The 27,415-nt window shown below is 42.7% G+C and overlaps 1 protein-coding gene across 1 annotated transcript in view; it reads right to left on the bottom strand.

Moving 5' to 3' along the window:
- The window catches only part of ptchd4 (patched domain containing 4), an 88,418-nt gene that overhangs the window by 53,137 nt on the left and 7,866 nt on the right, over window positions 1–27,415 (bottom strand). The window contains exon 2 of the mRNA XM_069888278.1: window positions 4,721–5,198. Within this exon, the coding sequence (XP_069744379.1) occupies window positions 4,721–5,198 (478 nt within the window). The remainder of the gene's footprint in view (window positions 1–4,720; window positions 5,199–27,415) is intronic.

Below are 27,415 nucleotides of genomic sequence, written 5' to 3'. Positions count from 1 at the left end.
TTCACAACATTTCTAAGCTCTTGTCGTTGCTGTCATACTATGAAGTGGAGTGGACCTTGAGTGATGACTGAGGACCCATCTCCTGACCATTTGTACTGGCCTTGCAACCATTGATAAAAATCCCTGATAGCCAGAGAAATTTAATTAAAGTAGAAATACATTTAATAAACTAAAAAAAACTTTACAAGTAAAAGCAAAAAAAAAACTAAATCCTGTCAGTTACAGTAAATTCATTATACTTTCATAAAAATACAATGTGAAATATTAAAAAAATCTGACCTTCTCAAATGCATGTGACAGCATAATATACACCAGCCATTAAACCTGAGGGGCCAGATGCATGGTTTAACCAATCCCTAACTTGGGATCCAATGGAACTAACACTAAAGAGGCCAGTTGCACCAGTATCTAACCTCCCCACATCCAGGACTTTTGCACAGCAATGTGCAGTCAGGGAAGTTATGACCATGTCAAACAAAGGAAAGGCAATAGCCTACAATACTCTAATTGACTGCTAGTAAAAGATAAATTTAATTCATTTTTATCCAGGTGGATTGCAATATTGTTGCATTAGTATTTAAAAGTGTTCAGCCTTTAAAAATGCAAGAAATATCTCACAAAATTTTATTTATGACACTTCAGCTTCTAATTTAATCATGCATGCCAGTTTAACTTATTATTTAACATCCTTTATATATCTAGAAGTTAGAATGCAGTATTTTTAGTTTATAAAACATCATTATTAGTATTTCAATGCTAAATTATTGACACCTTCCCCGCCCCCCCTGAAAAAAAACACCTCACTGGTTGAAAAATAAGTGTTCAATAATTTCAGCATATTTTCCTCCTCAAAATTGTGTTTAATGTTGACCCACATGGATCTGGATGGGAGAAGTTGCTGCACAGTACTCAAGGAAGAATGTCAGCCCTCATGAGGATAATCCTCATGTCAGCGAGGTACAGGTAATGAATGGTATGAGGGAGGAGGAGACCTGGACTACCTACAGTTAGCACCTTGTGGATCTGGAACTCAGTCTCGGTAAAATTCTCCACTCGCCAAAAGGATAAGTATACCAACATTAGTATCCTTAACTAGGCCAGTATCCCCAGCACTGAGGTCCTGTTGTACTCACTCTGTTCCACTGGCCAGGTCACCTCATTGGTATGCCAGACATCAGACTTCCAAAGAGACATTCCGTTCAGGTCTCTATCATAATATGAGATTGCCAGGCAGACAGAGGAAAAAACTCAAGGATGTTCTCAATAGCTCCTTGAAAAAAATGAAATATCTCCACTTACTTGTTGAGATCTCTGACCCATAACCATTGAAAACATAATTTGGATGGTATAGAGAAGCTTATACATTGTGGGTACACAGAAACCCTGTTAAAGGGGATGAAGTGGAGCATCACCTTAGCGGCTCCATTCCACCTGCCCCCACCACAATGTGGAAGGGCATGGGTTCCCAACTTGGGTTCAGCAGCCAGATCAGAGGAAACAAGTCCATTTCAATTTCCATGGTAAGCTACTGTGTTCAAATGAACATGAGGTCCAGCACAATTGTTGAATTACTGAATTTTTCAAAATAGTGAAACTTTGCTGAAGAAAAGTTAATTTACAACCTTGACTTTCAATGGTTAGTGGATTATTTTGACTTGATAGTGTGCGAAGCAGCTAATTGACAGTATGTATTCCAATTCCTATAAAGCTAGTATAAAATTGTTAACATGAAATGTCATGACGACATAATATGATGGGAGAATAGGCATGTTTTCTTAGGTCCTGATTATTCATCACTCACTCTAGTCATAAATATAATAAAACTTGTGAGAGCTACTATGCAGGAATTAGGTGCACTGTTTCCTATAACTGAAGTTACAGAACTTGAATGTATTTTAGGAAAGTATGTTTGGGCATCTTGAAAGGACAATGTAAGTCTTTATATAAGTATATATTTCTTTCTCTTCACAGATTTAAATTTAAAGTTAGACATTCAGCGTGGTAAAAGGCCCTTTTGACTCTTGATTCTGTGCTGCCCAATTACACCCAATTGACCTATGAATGGGAACATTTTGAAGGATGGGAGGAAAATGGAGCACCAGAAGGAAACCCATGTAATCAGGGTGAGAGTGTACACATTCTTTGCAGAACCCCAGTCACTGGTGTTGTAATAGCGTCACTGTAACTGCCAAGCTAACCACACTGCCCCTGAGATAGAAACAGAATGACATTCTACTTTGGCTTTGTAGGAACTATTTCTTTCAAGTCATTGTGTATTTTTATTTTATTTTACTGAAATTGAATAAGTAAACCTTTGGATTTTTTAAATGAAAATTACACAGTAGTTTCCTACTTAAAATAATAATAGTTCAATTTATTGTCAAGAGAATAATTAATAAACATAAAGAGTGTAATATGAAGCTGTATATAAATAATTTCCTATTATTGACAATGAGTAGGTATTGAGTAAGTTTTCTGCAGGAGAAGTAGAATCATTCCTCAGAAATTTAGGATTATTCCAGGTCAGCAATAAGGAGACTTCTCAGAATAACAAATAACCTTTGTTGATAGTTGTATTGTAAAGGAAATAGGCACCACTACATTTCCAAGTGCTTTAAGTTGATTTGCTGCCAGTGGTGTTCAGGAGACGATGAACAGCTACAGAATGGGGTGTTGCTATAGAGACATAAAGCCCTGGAGCACTAAAACAGGCCCTCAGTCCAACACATCGACGCTGACCTTTGTAGCCCATCTGTAGTTCTCCCATTTGCCCACATTATGCCCACATCCTTCAATGCCTTTCCTATTTAAGTTTTTATCCAAATGTCCCTTAAACATAATGATTGTATCCAACTCATTACCTTCTTTGGCTCCAAGTTTCAGATATTAACCATACATTGTACTAAAATATCCTGTCCAATCTTTCTTGTTTTTGATATCCAGCTCTCCAAACCTTGAGACCTGAGAGCATATCCAGCACCACTATGTTAAGGAATTCTTTGCAGTCTTCTTATTTCAATGAACATTGAAGAATCGAATGAAACAGTAACCTACCAACTATTCACGAGATAGTGGCTGATAATTTCTACAAGTTCTTGAACTAAATTCCTTTGCTGAGCTAAGGTCTTCATTAATGAATACTATAAAATTACATTTTCTGCTGCAGTGCGACATGCTTGGGCTTTTTTAATATTCTGAAAGAGAAGGGCAAAGCATGTTTGAAATAATTTGACTGGAAATTGCATCAATAATATAAAAATTTTTGTGGCTATTTTGTACTTTTTCTTCCTAAACTTCCGTGAAATATGTAAAAACACACCTCACAACGTGAAGATTTAGCAGAGGATATCTAACAAGTAAATCTACTTTCAGAAAAATAGGTTTTCATTTTTTTTCTCTTCTATTATTTTTTAAATCTTTAAAAGAAAGGAAATATCCATGTAAGTGAGGATGAAACAACTTGAAGGGAATCTTGAGTCCATGAACGCAGTACACCAAATGCTTGAAAGCACGGATTTGAATCACTTCTTTCATTTTTTCCAGCTGATCTTGAATAGATCAATTAAATATAATTTAATTTCCATTTAAGCCTTGGCACATGGGAAGTTTTTTCCAGGCTTAAGTCAGTGAAACTTCAAAACTGCTAACAATGACCCATTGTTATTTGTAGTAATTAGGATTATCCTGTCACATGGTCATTTTAAATACAAATGAGCATAGATCAGATGATTAGAATTCTGAGTTTAGATAAATAAAAATAAAGTTAGGTTGTCCTTTTACATAGAAAATTAGAGTTAGTAAGGATAATTAGATAATCATCTTACTTTAATGGGTGCTGGATGAAAAACCTACCAACTATTTTTTTCTGGTCCTGTGAAAACTTCAGAGTGTGCCTGCTGACCTTATAAGAAGTAATGGATTCTCAACGAAACCAGCGACAGATTACTAATGAAGCTAATACTATAGAAGTGGAATCTCTATTCTAAGATTCATTGTTCTGTGTCTTTCCCATATGCAGAGGAACTAAGGTGCATGTCAGCACCTACGTGGGACCAAAAAAATCCAACAGAGATTGCTAATTCACTATCACTCAGGAAAACTAACTAACCCATAATCCTTAAAATCAACCTCACACTTTTAAAATCCCCATTGCTCTCTACTAAATCTGTTTTTTTCAACACGCTCATTATAAAAAGTAATAGTGCATTTTACTTTTCTCTTTGACAACTTTGTTCCTCTATCAGGGATTATCCTTTGTAATCACAGGAAGAAAAAAAATGACAAGAAGCAGTGAGACCTTTAATTTCCATGCTTGAATTGATTTTATGTACTCTTTCTTTGAATTCTATGTGGTGAATCTTTCAAATAATATTTTAAAATTTACATCATTTATGTAACGTTAGATTGAATTAAAACATCAGAAACTACGGTATCTAGTTATGGTGAATAAAGATTTAAAAATTAAACACTCATTGTCCAATGGATTCTTTTTACTATTTGCCATTTATCCAATCTTGATCTGCACCTCACCAACTAACTGTAGAAATCAGCTTTTCTGCTTTAATGCAAATATTCAGAGAGAAAGTCAGGATTTTAAACATTTAATAGAACTTCATAAAGCTTACTTTATAAAGGAGCAATGTGTCACAGAGGTATTCCTGAAAACATATACAATAAAATGACGGTTTATGAAAGAGAGAGGTTTTGGAACAATAATTACCCATGGCAAAGAAAGGAATTCCGAGTAGAGTGGAGTTGTATTTGCCATCAGTGCTGATGAATATCCCTGCTGCGGTCACGGTGGAAAGGCAGATTGTGATAACTCCTAGCAGTCCTAGGAAGGGTTTGCTGCGAAGGCAGTCTCTCATTGAACTGGTTAGAGTGGCAGCAATCAAGACCAACACTAAGCTCACCACCACCTCCGTTCTGGCCACAGTATTGGTCTTATAAAAGTCCTTCCAAAGGCCAGAAGATGTCAGAGGGTACAGCTTCAGATCACTGTGCTCCTGTTGAAATTTAAGCACGAGCTGACAGAACTCACTTTCCCATTTCTCTGCAATATCTTGTAAAGCAGAACCATAGCTTTGCAGGTAATAGGTGATCTGCACAGCGCTGGCTGATTTAACCTGGTGTTCTCTACTGTTGGGGATGAAGATCACTCCTCCAAGTTGATGCCCAATAAACGTCACCCTGCCGTCCTTTAACGATAAAAGTATTATTGTTAATGTTCAATAAGCAAAAATTTTGTAAATTTTTCATTAAATATATTGCAGCTAAACTATTAACTAAGTACTAAATTATTTCTAAACAAAGGTATTGTTGACAGACTGAAAATTTAAAAAAAATCAAAATTGACTGATTTGGCAGAACGATTAATTCTGGTAACATGCAGTAACTTCTTAACAGTGATTCTAAAAATTGTTGCATTTTAATGATATATTCAGTACATGCTGGACAATGTTGAATTTAGAGAGTTACACGGTTCCTGTGAAATTTCTTCTGACTTTATTGATAAACTCTGATGAGTGGAAGAAATGCATAATTTCTCTTCCTAGCTACCATCATGATCTTTGTTGCTGGTGATACGCCAAGTTATTCCTGCAATCTTACTAGTTCTACATAGCTCATTACTAAGTATTCCTACATCAAGCAGCACGGCACTAAGATCATATCCTCAATAGAATCAATACAATATAGATTCTCTTCACCCGGTTGGAGAGGTTGTTTGCTGGTGGGTAAATTTCAAGCAATAATTACAATTAAATTGCAAGCAATAGTTTTCCCCTAAAATTGGGACATCTCAAAGAGCAGATTTGTAGATGCACTTTGAATGGGACAATTAGATTTCTCAAATTCTTAATTTACTTATAACAGTTCTTTAATTAATTCAAGCAAAATTTTATGATGGATATTTCTCTCTCAATATATGTGTTCTGTATAAAAGCCAATTTATTTCAATTACGGTAATACCACGTCAATGTCATTTATACAAACCATTCTTGGCTGTGACTATTTCACTGTAATAAATATCTGCAGGGAGTGTGCTTTGTTGAAAGCAGTATACTGGTAATGATCAAAATATTTGTAACATCTCCTGAAACCTATGTAAATAATTGAGAATATCATAGTTTTCAACCATTAATTACAAATAGAATTGTAGATCTCCACAAATTAGCAGGTACTCTGCAGCTGTGCTGAAGAAACATTTTCAAGGCTCACCAGAATGTTCTGGCTCATAGATTTAAAAGAAAAATTATAATTAGGTTTCAAGTGGAAAGTAGGCAAACACTGTGAATCTAGCGTAATAAATTTGACAAAGTGGTGGAGAAACTTCTGTACATTGCTATATCATTAGGTTAGCAATGTACACAAGTACAAAATTAAATGTAAGGTGTTGTAACCTTCTCAATGAAGCCTTTTCACAATGTCATTCCAAATTATTTTGATGAGGGTGTTGTCAGCTTACCAATTCGCAAGCTTGGTCAGATATTTGCGACATAAAAAACTGAAATACAGTAATCTGTGCATTGATACCCAAATAATATTACTCTAGCAATAATAATCAGAAATAGTGCAAAATTAACAATCTGGTTCAAATAATGGCACAGGATTGTACATAATTGAAACATCGAATTTTCTGATTTGTTCATGACAATAAATCCTGATTCTGAAATGGTCAAATAGAGTCTTCAGGAGTGCTTCTCAAAGAATTGTATTGAAGAACATTAATGAAGATCAATAGTCTCAGCACCTTGATTGTCCATGGTCACATTTTAGAAGAACATTTGACTTTCTCACTAAAATGAGATGCACGTATGGCCAATCAAACAGACACATTTTCATTGGAACCAAAGAAGACACAAGAGGATCTCAATCAAACATGTTGCAGTGACAAAATATTCTTGTCCAAGATGTGACAAGGCAAGTTTTTCTCATGTTACTGAGGAGGATGAGAACCAATTTTCCTGGAGATGTAACATTTGAATGTAAATGTATGTAACAATTTTTTTTTAGTCAATTGATCTGTCCTTAATTATGAGGTTCAAACAATTCACTTCATGTGCAAACCTTTCATTAATTTGTTGAAAGATTTGTGTATTAGATGTTTAATGGGCAGTACATATAAAATAAAGAGATTTGTAAAGACTTTTAAAGACAGTTAAAACAGATGGAGAAAAGGGGAACACATATTACATGCTATAATTGCTTTCAGACTGGTTACAGCAACTGTGACACACTAAAATAACAAGTTTATTGTTAATCACAATGCATGGTGAGAAGGGTTCTTCTGCAAGGTTATCTCTAATATCCATCCATTCATGGATAGACCACATTTATAAAAGAATGCTGCAAATATTCAGCAGGTTGTGCAAAATCAGCAGAATATTTCCAGCATTTTTTAGATTTTCAGCCTGCATTTGTTTTTTTTTTGCTTGTGTTTTGAAATACTTCCCATGTTCTCATCTCAAGAAACATAACTTTTTATCAGAGATACTGCTGTCACTTTTTTAAAGGTTAGCATCAAGGATAAAAGTCTCATGTAAGATTAAGAAATAGCACGAGAGGAAATAAATGGGCCAGGAAGCATCCAGGAAGTGAAATGGTCCATAGACATTCACAGAATGCATAGACGTTTTGATGTGAAAAATTGGCTGTCCATTTTCCTCACCAACTTGGTGAGTTCCTCCAGTAGTTTGTCTTTTTGTTCTAGATCCAGCACCTGTAGTTTCTTGTTTCTCCAATGTAATATTATTATGTTCTTTCCCTAAGGAAAGCAGAGTTATCTGACAAATCCACAGATGAGGGTGGTGCAGTTGTGGTCTGGGGCACTGACCACTACCTTGCTGAAGCCAGACGGCACCTCTCAGACACCCCCCCCCCTTCACCAGGACCCCACCAAAGAAATTCAAGCCATCATTTCATGCACCATCTCTAACCTTAACACTTCCGATCATTTCCTGCCATGCTTCCCACATTGTTTCCAAACCTAACATTGCCTGGTTCTACCTCCTTCCCAAGATGCACAAACCCAATTGTCTTGGGAGGCCCGTTATTTTGGCATGCTCCTGCTTACCAAACTGGTAGCATCTTGCCTCATCTCCATATTGACCCCCCTGGTTCAGTCCCTCCTCACCTACATTGAGGACACCTCACATGCCCTCCATCACTTCATCAACTTTCAATTCCCTGAACTTGGTTGGCTCATTTTCACTATGGACATCCAATCCTGATTCTCCTCCGTTCCGCATTCCAGTTTCAAAGATCTTTGTTTCTTCCTCTGCAACAGACCCAACCAGTCCTTTTCCACCACCACCCACCTCCATCTGGCAAAAATTGTTCACACCTTCAATAACTTCTCCTTTGACATTCCACTTTCTCCAAGTCAAAGGGGAAGCCGTGGATACCATTATGGGTCCCAACTATGCCTGCCTTTTTGATGGGTATGTGAGAAATCCATATTAGAAACCTATATAGGCAAGGCTCTTCAACTCTTCCTCCTCTACACTGATCACTGATGACTAGATTGGTGCTACCTCATGCACCCATGATAAGTTCGTCAAGATTATCCACTTTGCTGCTAAATTTCACTGCGACTTCAAATCATATCTCTGGCAACATTTTTCCCTTGATCTGCTTCCATTTCAGGAGACAAACTCTCTACAGATATTTTCTACAAACACACCAACTCCCACAATTATCTTGACTACTCTACTGTCACCCGTAAGGATCCTATTCCTTTCTTTCAATTCCTCCATCTCTGTTGCAGTTGTTTCCAGGCAGCTGCATCTGCTCCCAGAATGAAGTCTTCCAGATCATTTAAGATACCCTCTTTCTTCAAAGACTGTGGCTTCCCCTTCACCGCCATCAACTCAGCCCTTACCTGCATCTCCTCCTTGTCCTGCACATCTGTCCTGGCTCCCTCCACCCCTAGATGCAACAAGGATGGGATTCCCCTTGACCTCACCTACCACCCCACCAGCTTCCGCATCCATCATCTGTAATATCCATCAGCGACAACGTGATCCCAGCAGCAGGCACATGTTCCCCTCTACTCCCATCTCTGCCTTCCTTGGGGACTGCTCCCTCCATGACTGCCTTATTGACTAATCCCTTCCCAATTCCCACCATTGGCATCTACCTCTGTGACCGTAGGAAGTGCTACACTTGTGCTCAAACCTCTTCCCTCACCACCATTTAGGGCCCCAGAGACTTCACTTGTGAACCTATAAGGGTCATCTACTGCATTCTGTGCTCCTGTGGGATCTTCTCTACATTGGAGAGACTGGATGCAGACTGGGAGATTCTCTTGTTGAGCACCTTTGTTTTGATGGCCATAATAGTGGGGATCTCCCAGTGGTAAACCATTTCAATTCCACACTCCACTCTCACACCAACATGTCTGTCCATGGCCTCAAGCACTGCCAAACCAAGGTCACAGGCCCTGAGTTGGAGGAAACATAGAAACATAGAAGATAGGAGCAGGAGTAGGTCATTCGACCCTTCGAGCCTGCTCCGCCATTCAACGAGATCATGGCTGATCTTAAAGTTCAGTACCCCGTCCCTCCCTTCTCTCCGTAACCTTTAATACCCTTATACTGAAGAAATATATCTAATTCCCTCTTAAATATATTTAATGAACCTGCCTCTACTGCCCTCTGTGGCAATGAATTCCACAGATTCACCACCCTCTGGGTAAAGAAATTCCTCCTCATCTCGGTCCTAAATGGTTTGCCTATTATCCTCAAACCATGGCCCCGGGATCTGGATTTTCCCATCATTGGAAACATCCCATCTGCATCCATTCTGTCCAGTCCTGCCAGAATTTTATATGTCTCTATGAGAACCCATCTCAATCTTCTAAACTCCAGCGAGTACAATCCCAATTTGCGCAATCTTTCCTCATAAGTCATTCCTGCCATTCCAGGTATCAGCCTGGTGAATCGCCTCTGCACTCCCTCCATTGCAAGAACATCCTTCCTTAGATAAGGTGACCAAAACTGCACACAATACTCCAGGTGGGGTCTCACCAAGGCCCTGTACAGCTGCAGTAAGGTATCCTTGTTCCTATACTCAAACTCTCTTGATATGAAGGCCAACATACCATTTGCCTTTTTAACTGCCTGCTGTACCTGCATGCTCGCCTTCAGAGACTGGTGTACAAGTACCCCTAGGTCTCTCTGCACTTCCTCATCTCTTAATCTATTGCCATTCAAATAGTAATCTGCCCTCCGGTTTGTATTACCAAAGTGGATAACCTCACATTTATCCACATTGTAGTGCATTTGCCATGTATCTGCCCAGTCCCTCAATTTATCCAAATCACACTGGAGCTTCCTGACCCCCTCTTCCGTGCACACAACCCTTCCTAGCTTAGTGTCATCTGCAAATTTGGAGATATTACATCCAATCCCCTCATCCAGATCATTAATGTAAATTGTGAACAGCTGGGGTCCCAGTACAGATCCCTGTGGCACCCCACTGGTCACCGCCTGCCACTCAGAAAACGAGCCATTTATCCCAACTCTCTGTCTTCTACCTGCCAGCCAGTTCTCAATCCACATCAATACTTTGTCCCCAATCCCATGAGCCTTGATTTTGGAAGCCAGTCGTTTATGCGGGGGAGGCACCTAATATTCTATCTCGACACTTTCCAACAAGGTGGCATTAACATAATATCTCCTGTTCCCCCCTCCCCCTCTTCCTCTCTTCTCCAACCCTCTGTCTCCTTTCCTCCTGCTCACAGCCTGCTTCCTTCTCCATTCAGAGAGCTAGCCCTCCTCATCACCTTTTCCTCTTGTGCCCTCACTCCAATAGCCATCTATGACCCCTTGCTTGTCCCTCCTCCATTTTATTCAGGAGCCTGCCTGCTTTTTGTTAATACCTTGATGAAGGGCTCAGCCAAAAACATTGGTTATGTATCTTTATCTTTGTGACACGCTTGACTTGTTGAGTTTCTCCAGCATTTTTGGGTAAATTACAATTGCACTGTCTGTAGACTTTCTTGTTTAAAGTCTAATGGATTCTCTGATCTCTGGATTTGCTAAAGCCCTTCAACGATTTTGTGCAATTTGAAGCTCTCATTGAGGCAGATAACCATGAGGCTCTCCTACAGAATTGTCAGGAGATTCAGAAGCCAAGCACAAATAGGTTGTGGAGTAGAAATGAACAATCAAACCACGAAATGTGAACAACAATTTCCTGACACTGATGGCTATGTACAAACCCAAGGTTAAGATTCAACAACAAAAACAAGGGACTCAATGGCTGTGGGAAAATGAGTCCACAGAGTGGGGGTGGGGGGGGGGGGGTGGGGCGGTGGGTAAGCTAGAGGAAAAATAAAAGCTTGAATAAGCAAGGATGAGATGAAAACCAAGAAACAAGGGTCACTACTGAATGCATGTATGGTTGGCGATTTCATTAAGAAAGACAAAATTCTGAAAGAGACCGTCAATAAAGATTCTGAGAGGTTGTTTCCCCAGGCTCAGAATCACAAGATGGGGAGCACAACTTCAGAAAAAAGGGTCAGCTGTTTCTGTAGAACAGAAGCATAGAATCATAAAATTATGGAAAACTTATACTAAACACCATTCATCCAGTATAAAAACAGCTGTCCAGCTTTATCCCACCAGCGTTTGTTCTGAAGCCCCATAAATCACAATTTTTCAATTTGACATCCAACCACTGTTTAAATGAGATGATGGTTTTTGCCTTCATCACCCATTTGGGCACTGCTCGAGAACCCTACCAACTTTCACCCTCTCTCCTCTCATCCCCCAACCAATTATTTTAAACCAATGAACTTAATGCAATTGACACGTGTGAAACATTATTTTCCTTGACTTATGGTCATTAAAACTCCTGTCATCCCAGCTCAAAAGTGAGAATAGTGCAAAAAGAGAGGGACAGAAAGTAGGAGCAAAGAGCGGAAAGAAAAACAAAACAATAAAATGAGAAAGAGAGAGACAGAGGACTAACAGCATGAAGACAACAGAAGCAGGAGATGTAATAACAATTTCCTCTGATGCACAGTAAAGTTGAGAATCAATTAGCACTGAAATAATAATGGTGCTCCTCTGGTGTTCATTTGCACAAATAAAATGTTGGTAATTGATAACCATCACAAATGATTTATGTAGGAAACTGAATTCCAGCTATCTTCAATAAGGGGAAAGAATGTTTCTAAACTTACAGATACTTTTATGTTATATTGCTTCAGAAATTAATGTTTCTTCAGCCCATTCAGTTTTTTGAACAATTCTTATTTTTATTTTCATAGATACTAAAAATAATTGCTTCTGGTCGTGATAAATATAGTTTGCTTCCTAGCAACAAGAAGAGACTCCTTTTTTATATCTTAGAAGTAAAGTCCACTGAAACATTTATTTTAATAGGAATTTATAGGACAATGGGGAAGTGGGTATGTGGAATGAGCCGCCGGAGGAAATTGAGGTGGTAGATGCAAGTACAAGATTTAAAAAAATATTTAGACCTATCCATGGATAGGAAAGCTTTAGGAGGGTTTGGGCCAAATGCAGGGAAATGGGACTCGCTCAGGTAGATAATCAGCACAGAAAGATGGGTAAAAGGATCTGTATAACTCCACAAGACAGCAATTCTACGAAGAATCTTCTAAATATTTTAAGATATCAATGTTAATTCTTCTCATAATAGCCCCACTGGAGCCACACTACCAGCATATATAGGCAGAGACTGGTAGTGTAGGGGGATAGAAAGTGAGAGAGAGAGTGGGATAGAGAGAGAGAGTGGGATAGAGAGAGAGAGTGGGATAGAGAGAGAGAGTGGGATAGAGAGAGAGAGTGGGATAGAGAGAGAGAGTGGGATAGAGAGAGAGAGAGTGGGATAGAGAGAGAGAGAGTGGAATAGAGAGAGAGAGTGGGATAGAGAGAGAGAGTGGGATAGAGAGAAAAAGTGGGATTAAGAGAGAGAGTGGGATAGAGAGAGAGAGTGGGATAGAGAGAGAGAGAGTGGGATAGAGAGAGAGAGAGTGGGATAGAGAGAGAGAGTGGGATAGAGAGAGAGAGAGTGGGATAGAGAGAGAGAGAGTGGGATAGAGAGAGAGAGTGGGATAGAGAGAGAGAGTAGGATAGAGAGAGAGAGAGTGGGATAGAGAGAGAGAGAGTGGGATAGAGAGAGAGAGGGGGATAGAGAGAGAGAGTGGGATAGAGAGAGAGAGTGGGATAGAGAGAGAGAGAGTGGGATAGAGAGAGTGGGATAAAGAGAGAGAGTGGGATAGAGAGAGAGTGGGATAGAGAGAGAGAGTGGGATAGAGAGAGAGAGTGGGATAGAGAGAGAGAGTGGGATAGAGAGAGAGAGAGTGGGATAGAGAGAGAGAGAGTGGGATAGAGAGAGAGAGAGTGGGTTAGAGAGAGAGAGTGGGATAGAGAGAGAGAGTGGGATAGAGAGAAAAAGTGGGATAGAGAGAGAGAGTGGGATAGAGAGAGAGAGTGGGATAGAGAGAGAGAGTGGGATAGAGAGAGAGAGAGTGGGATAGAGAGAGAGAGAGTGGGATAGAGAGAGAGAGAGTGGGATAGAGAGAGAGAGAGTGGGATAGAGAGAGAGAGTGGGATAGAGAGAGAGAGAGTGGGATAGAGAGAGAGAGAGGGGGATAGAGAGAGAGAGTGGGATAGAGAGAGAGAGAGTGGGATAGAAAGAGAGAGAGTGGGATAGAGAGAGAGAGTGGGATAGAGAGAGAGAGTGGGACAGAGAGAGAGAGTGGGATAGAGAGAGAGAGTGGGATAGAAAGAGAGAGAGTGGGATAGAGAGAGTGGGATAGAGAGAGAGAGTGGGATAGAGAGAGAGAGTGGGATAGAGAGAGAGAGTGGGATAGAGAGAGAGAGTGGGATAGAGAGAGAGAGTGGGATAGAGAGAGAGAGTGAGATAGAGAGAGAGTGGGATAGAGAGAGAGTGGGATAGAGAGAGAGAGAATGGGATAGAGAGAGATTGAGTGGGATAGAGAGAGAGAGAGAGGGAGAGAGAGAGAGAGAGTGGGACAGAGAGAGAGTGAGTGGGATAGTGGGAGTGGGATAGATAGGGAGAGTGTGGATGTGGAGCCTAGGGCAGGGGACTGCTCCTCTTGTAAGATGTGGATTGTTAGGGAAGTTGGCAGTTTCCCTGATGACTACAAATATGAGAAGTGCACCCAGCTGATGCTCCTCACAAGCCACGTTGAGGCTTTACAGCAGGCGGTGGATAAATTCCAGAACATTCGGGAGGCAGAATGTGTGATAGATAGGAGTTACAGGGACACTATTACACCTAGGAGACAGGATGAGGGTAGTTTGGTTACAGTTAGGAGAGGGAGAGGGAACAGGCAGGCAGAGGAGGGCCCCCCCAGTGGGCATCCCCTTGGAAAACAAGTATAATATTTTGGATACTGTTGAGGGTGGTGACCTATCAGGTACAAGCCATGGCAATCAAGTCTCTGGCACAGAATCTGGTGCTGTGGCTAAGAAGGGAAGGGGGAGAAAGAGGCGAGCTATAGTGATAGAGGATTCCATAGTTAGGAAGACATGAGAGGTTTTGTGGAGTAGATCATGATGGTATGTGGCTTCCATGAAGCTAGGATCCGGGATATCTCAGATCGAGGTCACGACATTCTTAGGTGGGAGGGTGATCAGCCAGATTTTGTGGTCCATGTAGGGACAAAATGACATAGAGGAAGGGTGAGGAGGTCCTGCAAGGAGAGTTCAGGGAGTTAGGCACTAAGTTGAAGAAGAGGACCTCCAGGGTTGTGATATCAGTATTGCTTCCCATGCCACATGCTGGAGATATTAGCAGTAGGTGGATAAGGCAGCTTAACATGTGGCTGGAGACATGGTGTAGTAGGGAGGGCTTTAAGATTCTAAATCACTGGGCTCTGTTCCAGAGAAGGCTGGAACTATACCAATGCGAAAAATTGATATGAACTGGAAGGGGGATTAATATCCTTGTGGATAAGTTTGTTAGCCTTGTCCCAATGGGTTTAAACTAGATTTGCAGAGGGAGGGGAACAAGTATGTTAGAGCAGTTAGTAAGGAGGAAAATAAAGGCCATGCAAGAACTGCATATACAGAAAGACATCAAATGTTTGTACACAATAGTAATTTTCTCAGGTGTATTTATTTTAATGCAAGGAGTATTATTAGAAAGGCTGTTGACCTAAGGGTATCGACTGACACGTGGGATTAGGGTATTATTGCTATTAGTGAGACTTTGTTGCAGAGGGGCAGGACTGACATCTTAATGTTCCAAGGTTTCATTGCTTTAGACGTGATGGAGGAGGGAGGATGAAAAGGGGAGGAGTGGCATTGCTAGTCAGGGAAAATATCTCAGTTGTGTGAAGTCAGGACAGCCAGGAGGGTTTGTATACAGAGCCCATATGGGTGGAGTTGAAGAACGGGAAAGATGTGACCACATTTATAGGGTTGTATTATAGACCACCCAATAGTCAGAGAGAATCTGTACAGTGATGGCAGACTGATGTAAGAAGCAGAAAGTTGTGATAGTAGATATTAATTTCCCAATTATTGACTTGGACTCCCACACTGTAAAAGGTCTGGATGGCTTGAAGTTTGTGAAATGTGTTCAGGAAAGTTTTCTATATCAATATATAGGGCACACATGTCAAACTCTGGCCCGCGGGCCAAATTTGGCCTGCGGTATAATTATATTTGGCCCGCAAGATCATTTAAAAAATGTATTAGAGGTGGCCCGCTGGCCGCCGCGCCAGAATAGCGCATGCACAGTAATACAACAAATCCCAGAATGCATTGGCGTCAGCCTGCTAATCACCCCCACCTCCTCTGTTTATGTTGCAGGGTCTCACCATGGACTCTGGTTTTGGGGCCTGGCCGGTGTCAGGGGAAGCCAAGGCCGCTTCCCAGCGCCTGGAACCGGAGGCCTCGGGCCTGACCTCGCCAGGACCATTGCCCACTCCCCCTTCCTGCCGCAGGCCGATCCGCGACTCACAGTGACGGGGCCGCTGATCCGCCGAGATGCCACCCTGCAGCGAGAGCCGATGCCCCCGCACTGTCGTTGTCCAACCCGATCGCCCGCAAACCCCGCCCTCCCGCCCACAGGCCTGAGTAAGTATTATGAACTTTAATCTCAGGATAAAACGATCTTCCAATAGTTTCATGTCACAGTGATAAATATCTTCTTTGGCTTGGCTTCGCGGACGAAGATTTATGGAGGGGGTAAAAAGTCCACGTCAGCTGCAGGCTCGTTTGTGGCTGACCAGTCCGATGCGGGACAGGCAGACACGATTGCAGCGGTTGCAAGGGAAAATTGGTTGGTTGGGGTTGGGTGTTGGGTTTTTCCTCCTTTGCCTTTTGTCAGTGAGGTGGGCTCTGCGGTCTTCTTCAAAGGAGGCTGCTGCCCGCCAAACTGTGAGGCGCCAAGATGCACGGTTTGAGGCGTTATCAGCCCACTGGCGGTGGTCAATGTGGCAGGCACCAAGAGATTTCTTTAGGCAGTCCTTGTACCTTTTCTTTGGTGCACCTCTGTCACGGTGGCCAGTGGAGAGCTCGCCATATAATACGATCTTGGGAAGGCGATGGTCCTCCATTCTGGAGACGTGACCCATCCAGCGCAGCTGGATCTTCAGCAGCGTGGACTCGATGCTGTCGACCTCTGCCATCTCGAGTACCTCGACGTTAGGGGTGTGAGCGCTCCAATGGATGTTGAGGATGGAGCGGAGACAACGCTGGTGGAAGCGTTCTAGGAGCCGTAGGTGGTGCCGGTAGAGGACCCATGATTCGGAGCCGAACAGGAGTGTGGGTATGACAACGGCTCTGTATACGCTTATCTTTGTGAGGTTTTTCAGTTGGTTGTTTTTCCAGACTCTTTTGTGTAGTCTTCCAAAGGCGCTATTTGCCTTGGCGAGTCTGTTGTCTATCTCATTGTCGATCCTTGCATCTGATGAAATGGTGCAGCCGAGATAGGTAAACTGGTTGACCGTTTTGAGTTTTGTGTGCCCGATGGAGATGTGGGGGGGCTGGTAGTCATGGTGGGGAGCTGGCTGATGGAGGACCTCAGTTTTCTTCAGGCTGACTTCCAGGCCAAACATTTTGGCAGTTTCCGCAAAGCAGGACGTCAAGCGCTGAAGCGCTGAAGAGTGATAAATATATTCCTGGTTAAAAATGGTCCTGCACCTGGATACAAGCTCATTAGGCATAAAACTTGAAAAGTGTGTAAATCAAAGGATATCTGTACCAATGGAAAAAGGGCATGACAAATAACCCTGCTAGAGTTCCTACCCACAATCAGTCACCCATTTGATTGTTTCAGGAATCATGTTATTCTCCCACATTCTCAATAGCCCTCAGATTTTACTATTCAACAGCACACTAGCAACATTTGACAAATCCTCTATAGAGAAATATTATTTATTGAATATTTTATTTCTCATTTGTTAATGCTTCTGGAAAGAGTTTATCCAAAACTATTATTAAACATTTATTTTAATAAGAAAAAGTTTAACGTTACATATGTTGAAAGAAGAGAAAACATGCAGATGTTGTTGAAAATTTTCAATAAATATTTAGTTCGGCCCTCGACTTAGTCCAAGTTTTTAATTTTGGCCCTCCATGAATTTGAGTTTGACACCCCTGATATAGAGGTACCAATGAGAGAGGATCCAGTACTTGATCTCCAGTTAGGGAACAAAACAGGTCAGGTAACAGATTTATATTTAGGTGAACATTTTGGGTCCAGTGACCATAATATTATTAGCTTCAAGTTAATTATGGAAAAGGACATCTGGTCCTCATGTTGGGATTCTAAATTGGAGGACAGCAAATTTTGTAGAAATGAGAAAGGATCTAGGAAGAGTGGATTGGGATAAGTTGTTTTCTGGCCAGGGTGTGTTCAGTATGTGGATGGCCTTCAAGGATGAAATATTGATAGTGCAGAGTTTGCATGTTCCTATTAGGATTAAAGGCAAAGATAACAGGTTTAGGGAACCCTGTTTTTCAAGGGATATTGGTGATCTGGTTAAGAAGAAGAGGGAGGTGTATAGGCAACAAGGAGCTGAAGAGGTACTTGAAGAGTACAGAAAAAAGCAAGAAAATACTCAAGAAAGAAATCAGGAAGGAAAAAAGACATGAGGTTGCTCTGGAAGATAATGTGAAGTAAACCCAAAGGGATTCTATAAGTATATTAAGAGTAAAAGGATAGTAAAGGACAGAATTGGTCCCCTAGAGCAGGGGTGTCAAACTCAAATTCACAGAGGGCCAAAATTAAAAACTTGGACTAAGTCGTGGGCCAAACTAAATATTTATTGAAAATTTTCAACAACATCTGCATGTTTTCTCTTCTTTCAACATATGTAATGTTAAACTTTTTCTTATTAAAATAAATGTTTAATAACAGTTTTGGTTAAACTCTTTCCAGAAGAAGCATTAACAAATGAGAAATAAAATATTCAATAAATAATATTTCTCTATAGCCTTTAAGCTCCTTTTAAATGTTTTTTTTTTCACAAGCCAACAAGTCAAAAAAAAAACAACTTGCTTCATTGACAAACAGGTTTGTCTTTTAAAATGATGAACATATAGTCTGTCTCCCACCTGTGTTGAAAGGCCCTGTTTTCTGTCTTTCGTTTGGCCATTTTTCGTAAGGGGTTTATTACATGTGAGTTGGGCGACAGGTCACAGATGCTAATGAAAGTAAAGAGAGGAGGTGGGGGCGATTAGTGGGCTGACGGGCCGGCGCCAATGCATTTGCAAAGCATTCTGGGATTTGTAGTATTAGCTGCGCATGCGCTATACTGGCGTGGCGGCCAGCGGGCCAACTCTAATACATATTTGATATGATCTTGCGGGCCAAATATAATTATATCACGGGCCAAATTTGGCCCGCGGACCTGAGTTTGACATGTGTGCCCTTGAGGATCAGAGTGGTCAACTTTGTGTGGAGCCTCAATGAAAGGGAGATCTTAAACAGTTTTCTTGCATCAGTATTTACTCAGGACCCTGGCATAGTGCAGAAGGAAGGAAGGGAAACAAACAGAAGGGTCATGAGGAGATTCAGGAGGAAAAGATGCTTACTGTTTTATAGTGAATAAAGGTAAATAAATCACCTGGGCTGATATGATATTTCCTTAGATCTTAAGGGAGACATTTCAGGGGCCCAGGCTGATAGATTCCAAATATCCTTGGCCAGGGGTGAGGTGCCAGAGGATTGGAGGGTAGCTCATGTTATCCATTTGTTTAAAAAAGGCTCCAAAAATAAACCAGGTAATTATAGGCCAGTGAACCTGATGTCAGTAGTAGGTAAATTATTGGAATGAGATCTGAGAGGCAGAATATAGAGGTATTTGGACAGTCTTTGGTCAGGCTTTGTGAGTGGTAGATCATGTTTAATAAATCTTGTAGAGTTTTTCGAGGAGCTTACCAAGAAGGTAGATGAAGGAAAGGCTGTTGATGTTGTCTACATGGACTTTAGTAAAGCCTTTTACAAGATCCCAAATGGGAGGTTAGTTCAGAAGATTATGACACTAGGTATCTATGTAGAGGTTGTAAATAGGATTTCTAATTGGCTGTGTGGAAGAAAACAGAGAGTGGTAGTGGATGGTTGCTTCTCAGACTGAAGGCCTGTGACTAGTGGTGTGAATCAGGAATCCATGTTGGGACTATTGTTGTTTGTTGTATATATCAATGATCTAGATGATAATGTGGTAAAATGGATCAGCAGGTTTGCTGATGACACAAAGATGGGAGGTGCTGTGGACAGTGAGGAAGATTTTCAAAGCTTGTGAAGGGATCTGAACCAACTGGGAGAATGGGCTAAAAAATGGCAGATGGAGTTTAATGCAGACAAGTGCGAGGTGCTTCATTTTGGGGAAGGGCTAACCAAGGAAGGACACTAAGGAGTGTGGAGGAGCAGAGAGATCTGGGAATACAGATACATTGCTCCCTGAAGGTAGTGTTACATGTAGTCAGGGTTGTAAAGAAAGCTTTTGGCATCTTACTCTCTATAAATCAAAGTATTGAGTGTAGGATGTGGGATGTTACGTTGAGTTGTTTAGCACATTGGTGAGACTAAATTTGGAAATACTGTGTACAGTTCTGGTCGCCTAACTACAAGAATGATATTTATAAGATTGAAAGAGTGCAGAGAAGATTTAATAGGATGTTTCCGGGACTTCAGGAGTTGAGTTACAAGGTCAGAATAAATAGGATAGGACTTTTGTGGTGATTGTTACTTGGTTACTGGCACTGTTTTTATGTTTGGTTTATATGTATGGCTGGCCCACCTTCCCTCGGTGACTCCACCCCCCTGGACTCCCCTAATAAAGGCAATAAGCCAAGTCCCTCCCTCAGTACAAGTCCTAGCATTGGGCCAGAACAGAACCATGGTCAAAGTCTTATGGTATTAAAAGCCTGTCATCCTGCAAGTCCAGTCTTTTTGTATTATTGATAGTATATCAATTTTAAAACCATAAAAATTTTGCAATGGAGAAGCTGCTAAAGCTGGACAAACTAGATATAGATCCGCAAATGCCCGATGCTCCAAACCAATTCATGCTCTGTCTTATCTGCTTCAATGACTTCCTACACACCAGCGCTCAAGTCGCGAACATTGACGACAACAAACTACGCTTGCTGCGATCGAGGGTTGGCCATCGGGCCTACCCCTTCATCAGAGGCTGAATGAGGTTCGATGAGGCGATGAGCAAACTCCAAAGCAGGTACAGCCCCAAGTCTAATGTGACCTAATCCAGGAATCCCCTCATTGCGCTCAAGCAATGGCTTGATGAGCCCCTTGAAGAGTATATTTGGGGCCTGCGTGAACTCGGGAAGGCCTGTGGCTGTAAAGACATAACTACAGAAGTCTATACAGATGAGCTCGACCAGGATGTCTGCATAGTGCGGACTATATCTGACAGCGGCTACTGCAGCTTGATCAACCAACCTTGGAAAAGGCCATCAAGGTCGCCAAAACACCAGATCTGCCTCTCCGTAACTCTGACCTTTTTGCATCTGACAACACAGCACCCTCATGGGGATCACAGGCACTGCCAGCTTGGGACACCAGGTCCCACTCCACCACGGCGCAGGAGTGTCCTGACTTCACCGCTGCTGCCACCACTGCCGAGCCCCTGAAATGCAACTACTGCAGCCACCCGAAACACCCCTGGAAGTGTTGCCCAGCCAAAGAAGCAGTGTGCTCAGGGTGCAGGAAGAAAGGGCACTACGCTAAAGAATGCAAGTCCAGACTTTCCCTCCCGAGCAATGCCGCGTGTGGGCTGTGGGGGCAGTCATCTTGGCTGATGTCACTTCCACTGTCACTTCTGACCCTGAACAATAGCACAGTGTGCATGCTGGGGAAGCTGTCATCTTCCCAGCCCGGGCCGTGGGCACCATCTTACCGACTCTGACTACAACTGGGTACTGGCTTCCATTGCACTCGACCAGCACAGTCCTCACCAGCTCGCTCGCTCAATAATGGAGGTCGTAGTAAATAGACACCCTGTCACCTGCCTGTTCGACAGTGGCATCACTAATGTGATGCAGGACTGTCCATCCAGTTGCAAGATATCCTTGCCATCCAGGTCACAGTCAGCAAAGACTCTGGGCTACTGCGCTGTATCACTAACTGAACTTATGACAATTTTAAACAGTTGGTCATGCCCCAGCTCTGCATGCCGATAATCCTGGGGCTGGACTTCCAGTGCTACCTCAAGAGTGTAATTTTGGAATTCAATGGGCTCCATCCTCCTCTCACTGTCTGCAACCACCAATTTTTAAACTGCCCATCCTCCCCTCCACATGTGTCCAATGGGCACATTGCATCCTACTCACAGAGTCCAACATGCAGGCTCTCCACCCTCTGGGTACCATCCTCCTGTCCCTGTTCGCTAATTTCACCCTTGACTGCAAGCCAATCGTCACCAAGAGCAGGAGATACAGTATAGGGGACAGGGCATTTATCAGGTCAGAGGTGCAATGGCTTATGGCTGAGGGGATCATAGAACCAAGCACAAATCCCTGGAGGGCCCAGGTTGTGGTGGTCAACAACGGGGAAAATCTCTGCATAGTGATTGATTACAGTCAAACCATAAACCAGTTAATGCAGCTGGATGCGTTCACCCTTTCCCGCATTGCCGATAATGACAAATCAAATCGCCCACTACTAGATGTTCTCTACCACTGATTTAAAATCGGCATACCACCAACTTCCCATCTGCCAAGAAGATCATCAGTATACTGCATTCGAGGCTCGACCACTTCCTAAGGGTCCATTTCAGGGTTACCAATGGGGTCTCCTTTTTCTCCATTCCTTCAGACAGCCAAGGCACTCAAACTCACTTACAACAAAGCAAAGGGTGTGTTCTGCATATCATGCCTGGCCATTCTCAGTTGCATTGTGGAACACAGTGCCTTTGGGCTAGACCCCAACTGTATGTACCCCCTGATGGAACTCCCTCTTGTGACAGAGTATATAGATATATATAGATATGATTTTGGGAGATAAATTGGGAAAGGTTTGTTAGAGTAGGTAACATACAAACAGTTTAAAACAGATCTTATTTAAAATACTGGAGCTCTGCCCTATGGTAGACATATTGGCTCCAGAGCTTTTGCAAGAGCTTTTGAAGAGTGCTTAAGACACTTCACCAATGGATTGTTGTTTGCAAAAGGCCACAGATGAAAGAGCATGTCAGAGCCCTTGCTGTCTGGAAGATAATTTTCTGTCATAAGAGGGTCATGTACTTTTGCAAGCTGAAAGAGTAAAATAAGCTTTCTCTCAGAGAGAGAGAGAGAAAAAGAGACAGACAGACAGAGAGAGTGACAACAGGGATCACTTGCACAGTGTTACAGTCAGTAGACAGCAGCTGGGACTGGAACAGGGCAAGCTTATGGAAAGCCCAGTTGTAAGACGGCCTGTTCAAAGCCCTTGTGGTTCATGCAAGAGGAGAGGACTGGCTGCTCATGTTCCATTTGGAATAAGTGAAACAAAAAGGAACTCTGTGGTGACCTGAAAGAAAGAGGTTATCATCTGGAGATCTGTGAAGGGGCAAGTTTCATCAGCAAGACACTGAAGTGGCTGATTAAAAAGGAAAAACAAATCTCTCTCTGAAAACCGACAAGAATCTTCCTGAGCCGTAACCATTTACCTTTCAAGCACCAAAGCCTGGTCAACTTCATAAATGTTAAATTCTGTGCACAGTATAAGAATTGCCTGCAACCAGTGAACTTGGAGGAATGAGAAGTGAGATTGGACTGTGAACCAAATAACTTTTCTGAACATACACATACATTACATACACGTGCGCTTAGAATTAAAAGGGAGTTAAGTTAGGTTAAGTAAGTCAATAGAGATAAGTTAAAGTTTGATTCTATTTTCATGTTTAAAGATAATTAAAGGCAACTTTTGTTCAAACAACCATTTGTCATGGTGAATAACTATTGCTGCAGGGTTTTGGGATCCTCTGGGCTCATAGCAGTCTGCCTCGCAGCCTCAAGGCCCTGAAGAGGTGCCTTGGGTTTTTCTCTTATTACGCACAATGGATTCCCAATTGGACCAAAAAGTCCCGACCCCTAGTGAAAGTCACATCCTTCCCACTCCCAGAAGAAGTTCAGGAGGCCTTCACCCGCATCAAAAGGGACATCATCAAGGCCACAATGCATGCTGTGGACGTCCACCCCTTTCCAGGTGGAAAGCAATGCCTCTGGTTTTGATCTAGCAGCCACTCTCAACCAAGCGGGCAGACCCGTAGCATTCTTCTCCTCCATCCTCCATGGCCCTGAGGTCCGACACTCCTCCATTGAGGAGGAGGCCCAGGCAATCGTTGAGGCAGTGCGCCACTGGAGGCACTACTTATCTGGTAAGCGATTTACCCAGATGACTGACCAATGTGCAGTCACATTCATGTTCCACAACAAACAGCGGGGCAAAATCAAAAATGATAGAATCCTGAGGTGGAAGATAGAAGTCTCCACCTATAATTATGATGTTTTATACTTGCCTGGGAAGCTCAACAAGCCCCTAGATGCCCTGTCCCGGGGGACATCTGCCAGCTCACAGTCCGACTGGCTCTAATCCCTCCACAATGAACTCTGCCATCCTGGGGTCACTAGGGGTTTTCATTTTGTCAAGGCCAAAAACATCCCCTACTCCATCTATGACATCCAGACCCTGACTAGAAACTGCAGGGTTTGCGCCGAATGCAAACCACATTTCTACAGGCCCGACAAGTCATATCTGATCAAAGCTATTCAATTCTTCAAGTGCCTGAGTGTGGATTTCAAGGGGTCCCTGTCCTTGTCCAACCAGAATCTGTACTTCTCCCATTTTCCCTTTGCCATCCCCTGCCCAGATATGACCATGACCTCTGTTAAAAAAGGCACTACACAGCATCTTCAGCCTATTCGGGTACCCGAGCCTCATCCACAACGATCAGGGCCCTCATATTTACGAGTGACAAGCTGCGATAGTACCTGCTGGCATGAGCTACAGCCCCTGGGGGAATGGCTAGCCAGGTGGAGTGGGAGAACGCTACGGTATGGAAGGCAGTCCTTCTATCATTAAAGTCCAGGAGTCTACCTGTCTCCCAGTGGCATGTCCTCCCTGATGTCCTCCACGCAATCAAATCCTTTCTGTGTACCACCACCAATGCCACACCTCATGAAAGACTGTTTTCCTTCCCCAGGAAATCAGTGTCAAGGACAATGCTAACATCCTAGCTGACATCTCCAGGCCCAGTCCTACTTAGGAGGCAGGTACAGAGCCACAAGAATGACCCATAGGTCAAGAATCTCTACCTCCTCCATGCCAACCTCCAGTACGCCTATGTGGTGAACCCAAACAGATGTGAGGACACAGTCTCTGACCGGGACCTGGCCTGCACAGGAAACCTTGAGATCACCACTGACCAACACCAACCCCTACACCCACTGACCATCCTCCCCCCCACCCGGGTATCCTACCCCAACCCAGACATTAGTTGCTATGACCACTACAGCTGATCCCCACCATCCCACCCTGATTCCTGCCCTGCCCAACTGCCGACATATTCCCACCCGATCGGGAACCAGCAGATGTGCCATAGTCGGCACCACAATGGTCCACAAGGAACAGAAGATCTACAGACTGGCTGAACTTGTGATGGACACTGTACTTCCCCACACCTCCCCCAGGACTTGTCTTTTTAAAGAGGGGTTGAATGTGGTGATACACCACTGTATGCTGTTACTTGGTTACTGGCACTGTGTATATGTTTGGTTCATATGTATGGATGACCCGCCTTCCCTCAGTGACTCCACCCCCTGGAATTCCCTAATAAAGGCAGTAAGCCAAGTCCCTCCCTCAGTACAAGGCCTGGGATCAGGCCAGAACAGGAGCACGGTCCAAGTCTTATGGTATTATTGATAGTGTATCAACTTTATTCCTTGGAACCAAGAAGAATAAGGGGGAGAAAGAGGTTTTCAAGATTATGAGACATATAGACAGAGTGGATGCAAGTAGGCTTTTTCCACTTATATTGGGGGAGATAAATATGAGAGTTCATAGTTTTAAGCTGAAAGGAGAAAGTTTAGGAGGAACATTAGGAGAAAGTTCTTCATTCAGAGGAGTGTGGAATGAGCTGCCATTTGACATGGTGAATGTGGGCTTGATCTTCTATTTAAATAATAAATTGGATAGAATCATGGATGGGAGAGGTATCGGGGTTATGCAATGAGAGCAGGTCAGTGGGACTAGCGAGGTGATGGTCAGTACAAACTGGGGGAGGGGGGGTGAATGGTTTGTTTTCTGTGCTGTAGCATTCTACAGGCCATTTCATGTTAGGCCTCTGCCTTGAGTCCGACTACAGGAGTGGATGGAAAACTAAGAACTTACCTTTCAGACAGCATCCCATTCACATGCAGAGTTGCCTCATGCGGCCCTATGGATCCAACAGAGGCAGGGCGATTGGTGCTGTTACGCCACCCATCATAAAAACATAGGAGAGCAGTGGCTGTCTTCCCTACCCATAATCCCCCAGGCAGCTGGAACCGCTCTGTGGTTCTCAGAACATTTCCAGCTGCCTGGGGGAATTATGGGTAGGGAAGACAGCCATTGCTCTGCCATATTTTGAGCCACAGAGAGTGGCCTCGAAGGCTGAAGCACCCAGTGTGGCTGTCCCAGCCCTCACTGGCCACTCCCCGACAGCTCCTGCTGCCCTGATAGGTCCCGCTGCCCCGCTGGCTCCCACTTCCCCGCTGACAGCTTCCGCTGCCCCACAGGCCCTGCTGCCCTGCCAGTCCCTACTGCCCCACCAGCCCTACTGCCCTGCTGATAGCTCCCACTGCCCCACTGGCCCCTGCTGGCAACTCCCACTGCCCCAAGGGCTCCCACTGCCCCTGACTTGGAGGGAGAGGGATGAGTGAGGAGATGGGTCGCGGGCTGACGGCATCATCAGCCCACCCCTAAACAGCTGGTTAGCATGTATTGATTGGTGGAGTGCTGTGCTCCGCCGATTATCCCTCTCTAAGAGGGTTTGGATTATGCAGCTCAGAGACGGCTTTCGAACTTTCAGAGAGGTACATGGTTATGTGTTTGGGTGGAAGTTCTCTGTCTTTACGTTTGGACTTTTGCCCTATTTGAAAGTGCCTTATGGTTCTATGGTTCATATATTAGTCTGCTTTTTTACCTCAGCTGGCAGATGTCCCCCGGGACAGGGAATCTAGGGGCTTGTTGAGCTTCCCAGACTTATGACATACAAACTGATCTACATTTGCTGGTAGCAAGGTGAAAGAAATGGTTGAAATATCTATGTGAATTTATTTGGACCTTTCTGGCCTTTACAATGAAATATGGAGATGGTATTGAATGGAGGGTTTTGTAACATTACCTTTGCCTCAGAATTGTCACATAATCTTCATTTTATATGTTCCCAATCATATACACTTCATCCCACAATATATTGGCTTGAAAGAATAACATATTTTACCCGCAGTTTAAAAGAGAACTGTTGATAAGTTGCTTTCCATGTGTCAGTGCATTAAGTACTCATGAGCTAGACTATTACAACATGAAACACATTAAAAGTCTGATACCAATACATCTCATTCCTCTGCTGGAGTTGCTAAAGGCATGTCTGATAATCCTGAAAGGGCTAAATACAATAGCATTTGGGCCCTTAGCCTTACACCAACTATGATAGCATATCCTGTATTCATATGGTTGGGTCATTAACCTACATGGAACAGGTAATTGAAAGAAAATTACTTTATTTTTAGAATCATTATTATTTCTATTATACATCAGATAAGTATGCTTTGGTTATATTTATTAATGTTAAATCATTTGAAATGTAACATTATTGGAATAGTTCATTTTTTTCTCTTCCTGATTTTTTTGACATCTTGAGCTATCTGATAGTCAGTCTGTAATAGATTAATAATTTGGTAATATTTGGGGAGAATTT

The sequence above is a fragment of the Narcine bancroftii genome, chromosome 6 (assembly GCF_036971445.1).
Source record: "Narcine bancroftii isolate sNarBan1 chromosome 6, sNarBan1.hap1, whole genome shotgun sequence".
NCBI lineage: Eukaryota > Metazoa > Chordata > Chondrichthyes > Torpediniformes > Narcinidae > Narcine > Narcine bancroftii.
The sequence above is the reverse complement of the archived record's forward strand: the minus strand, read 5'-3'. Positions and strand labels throughout refer to the sequence as shown.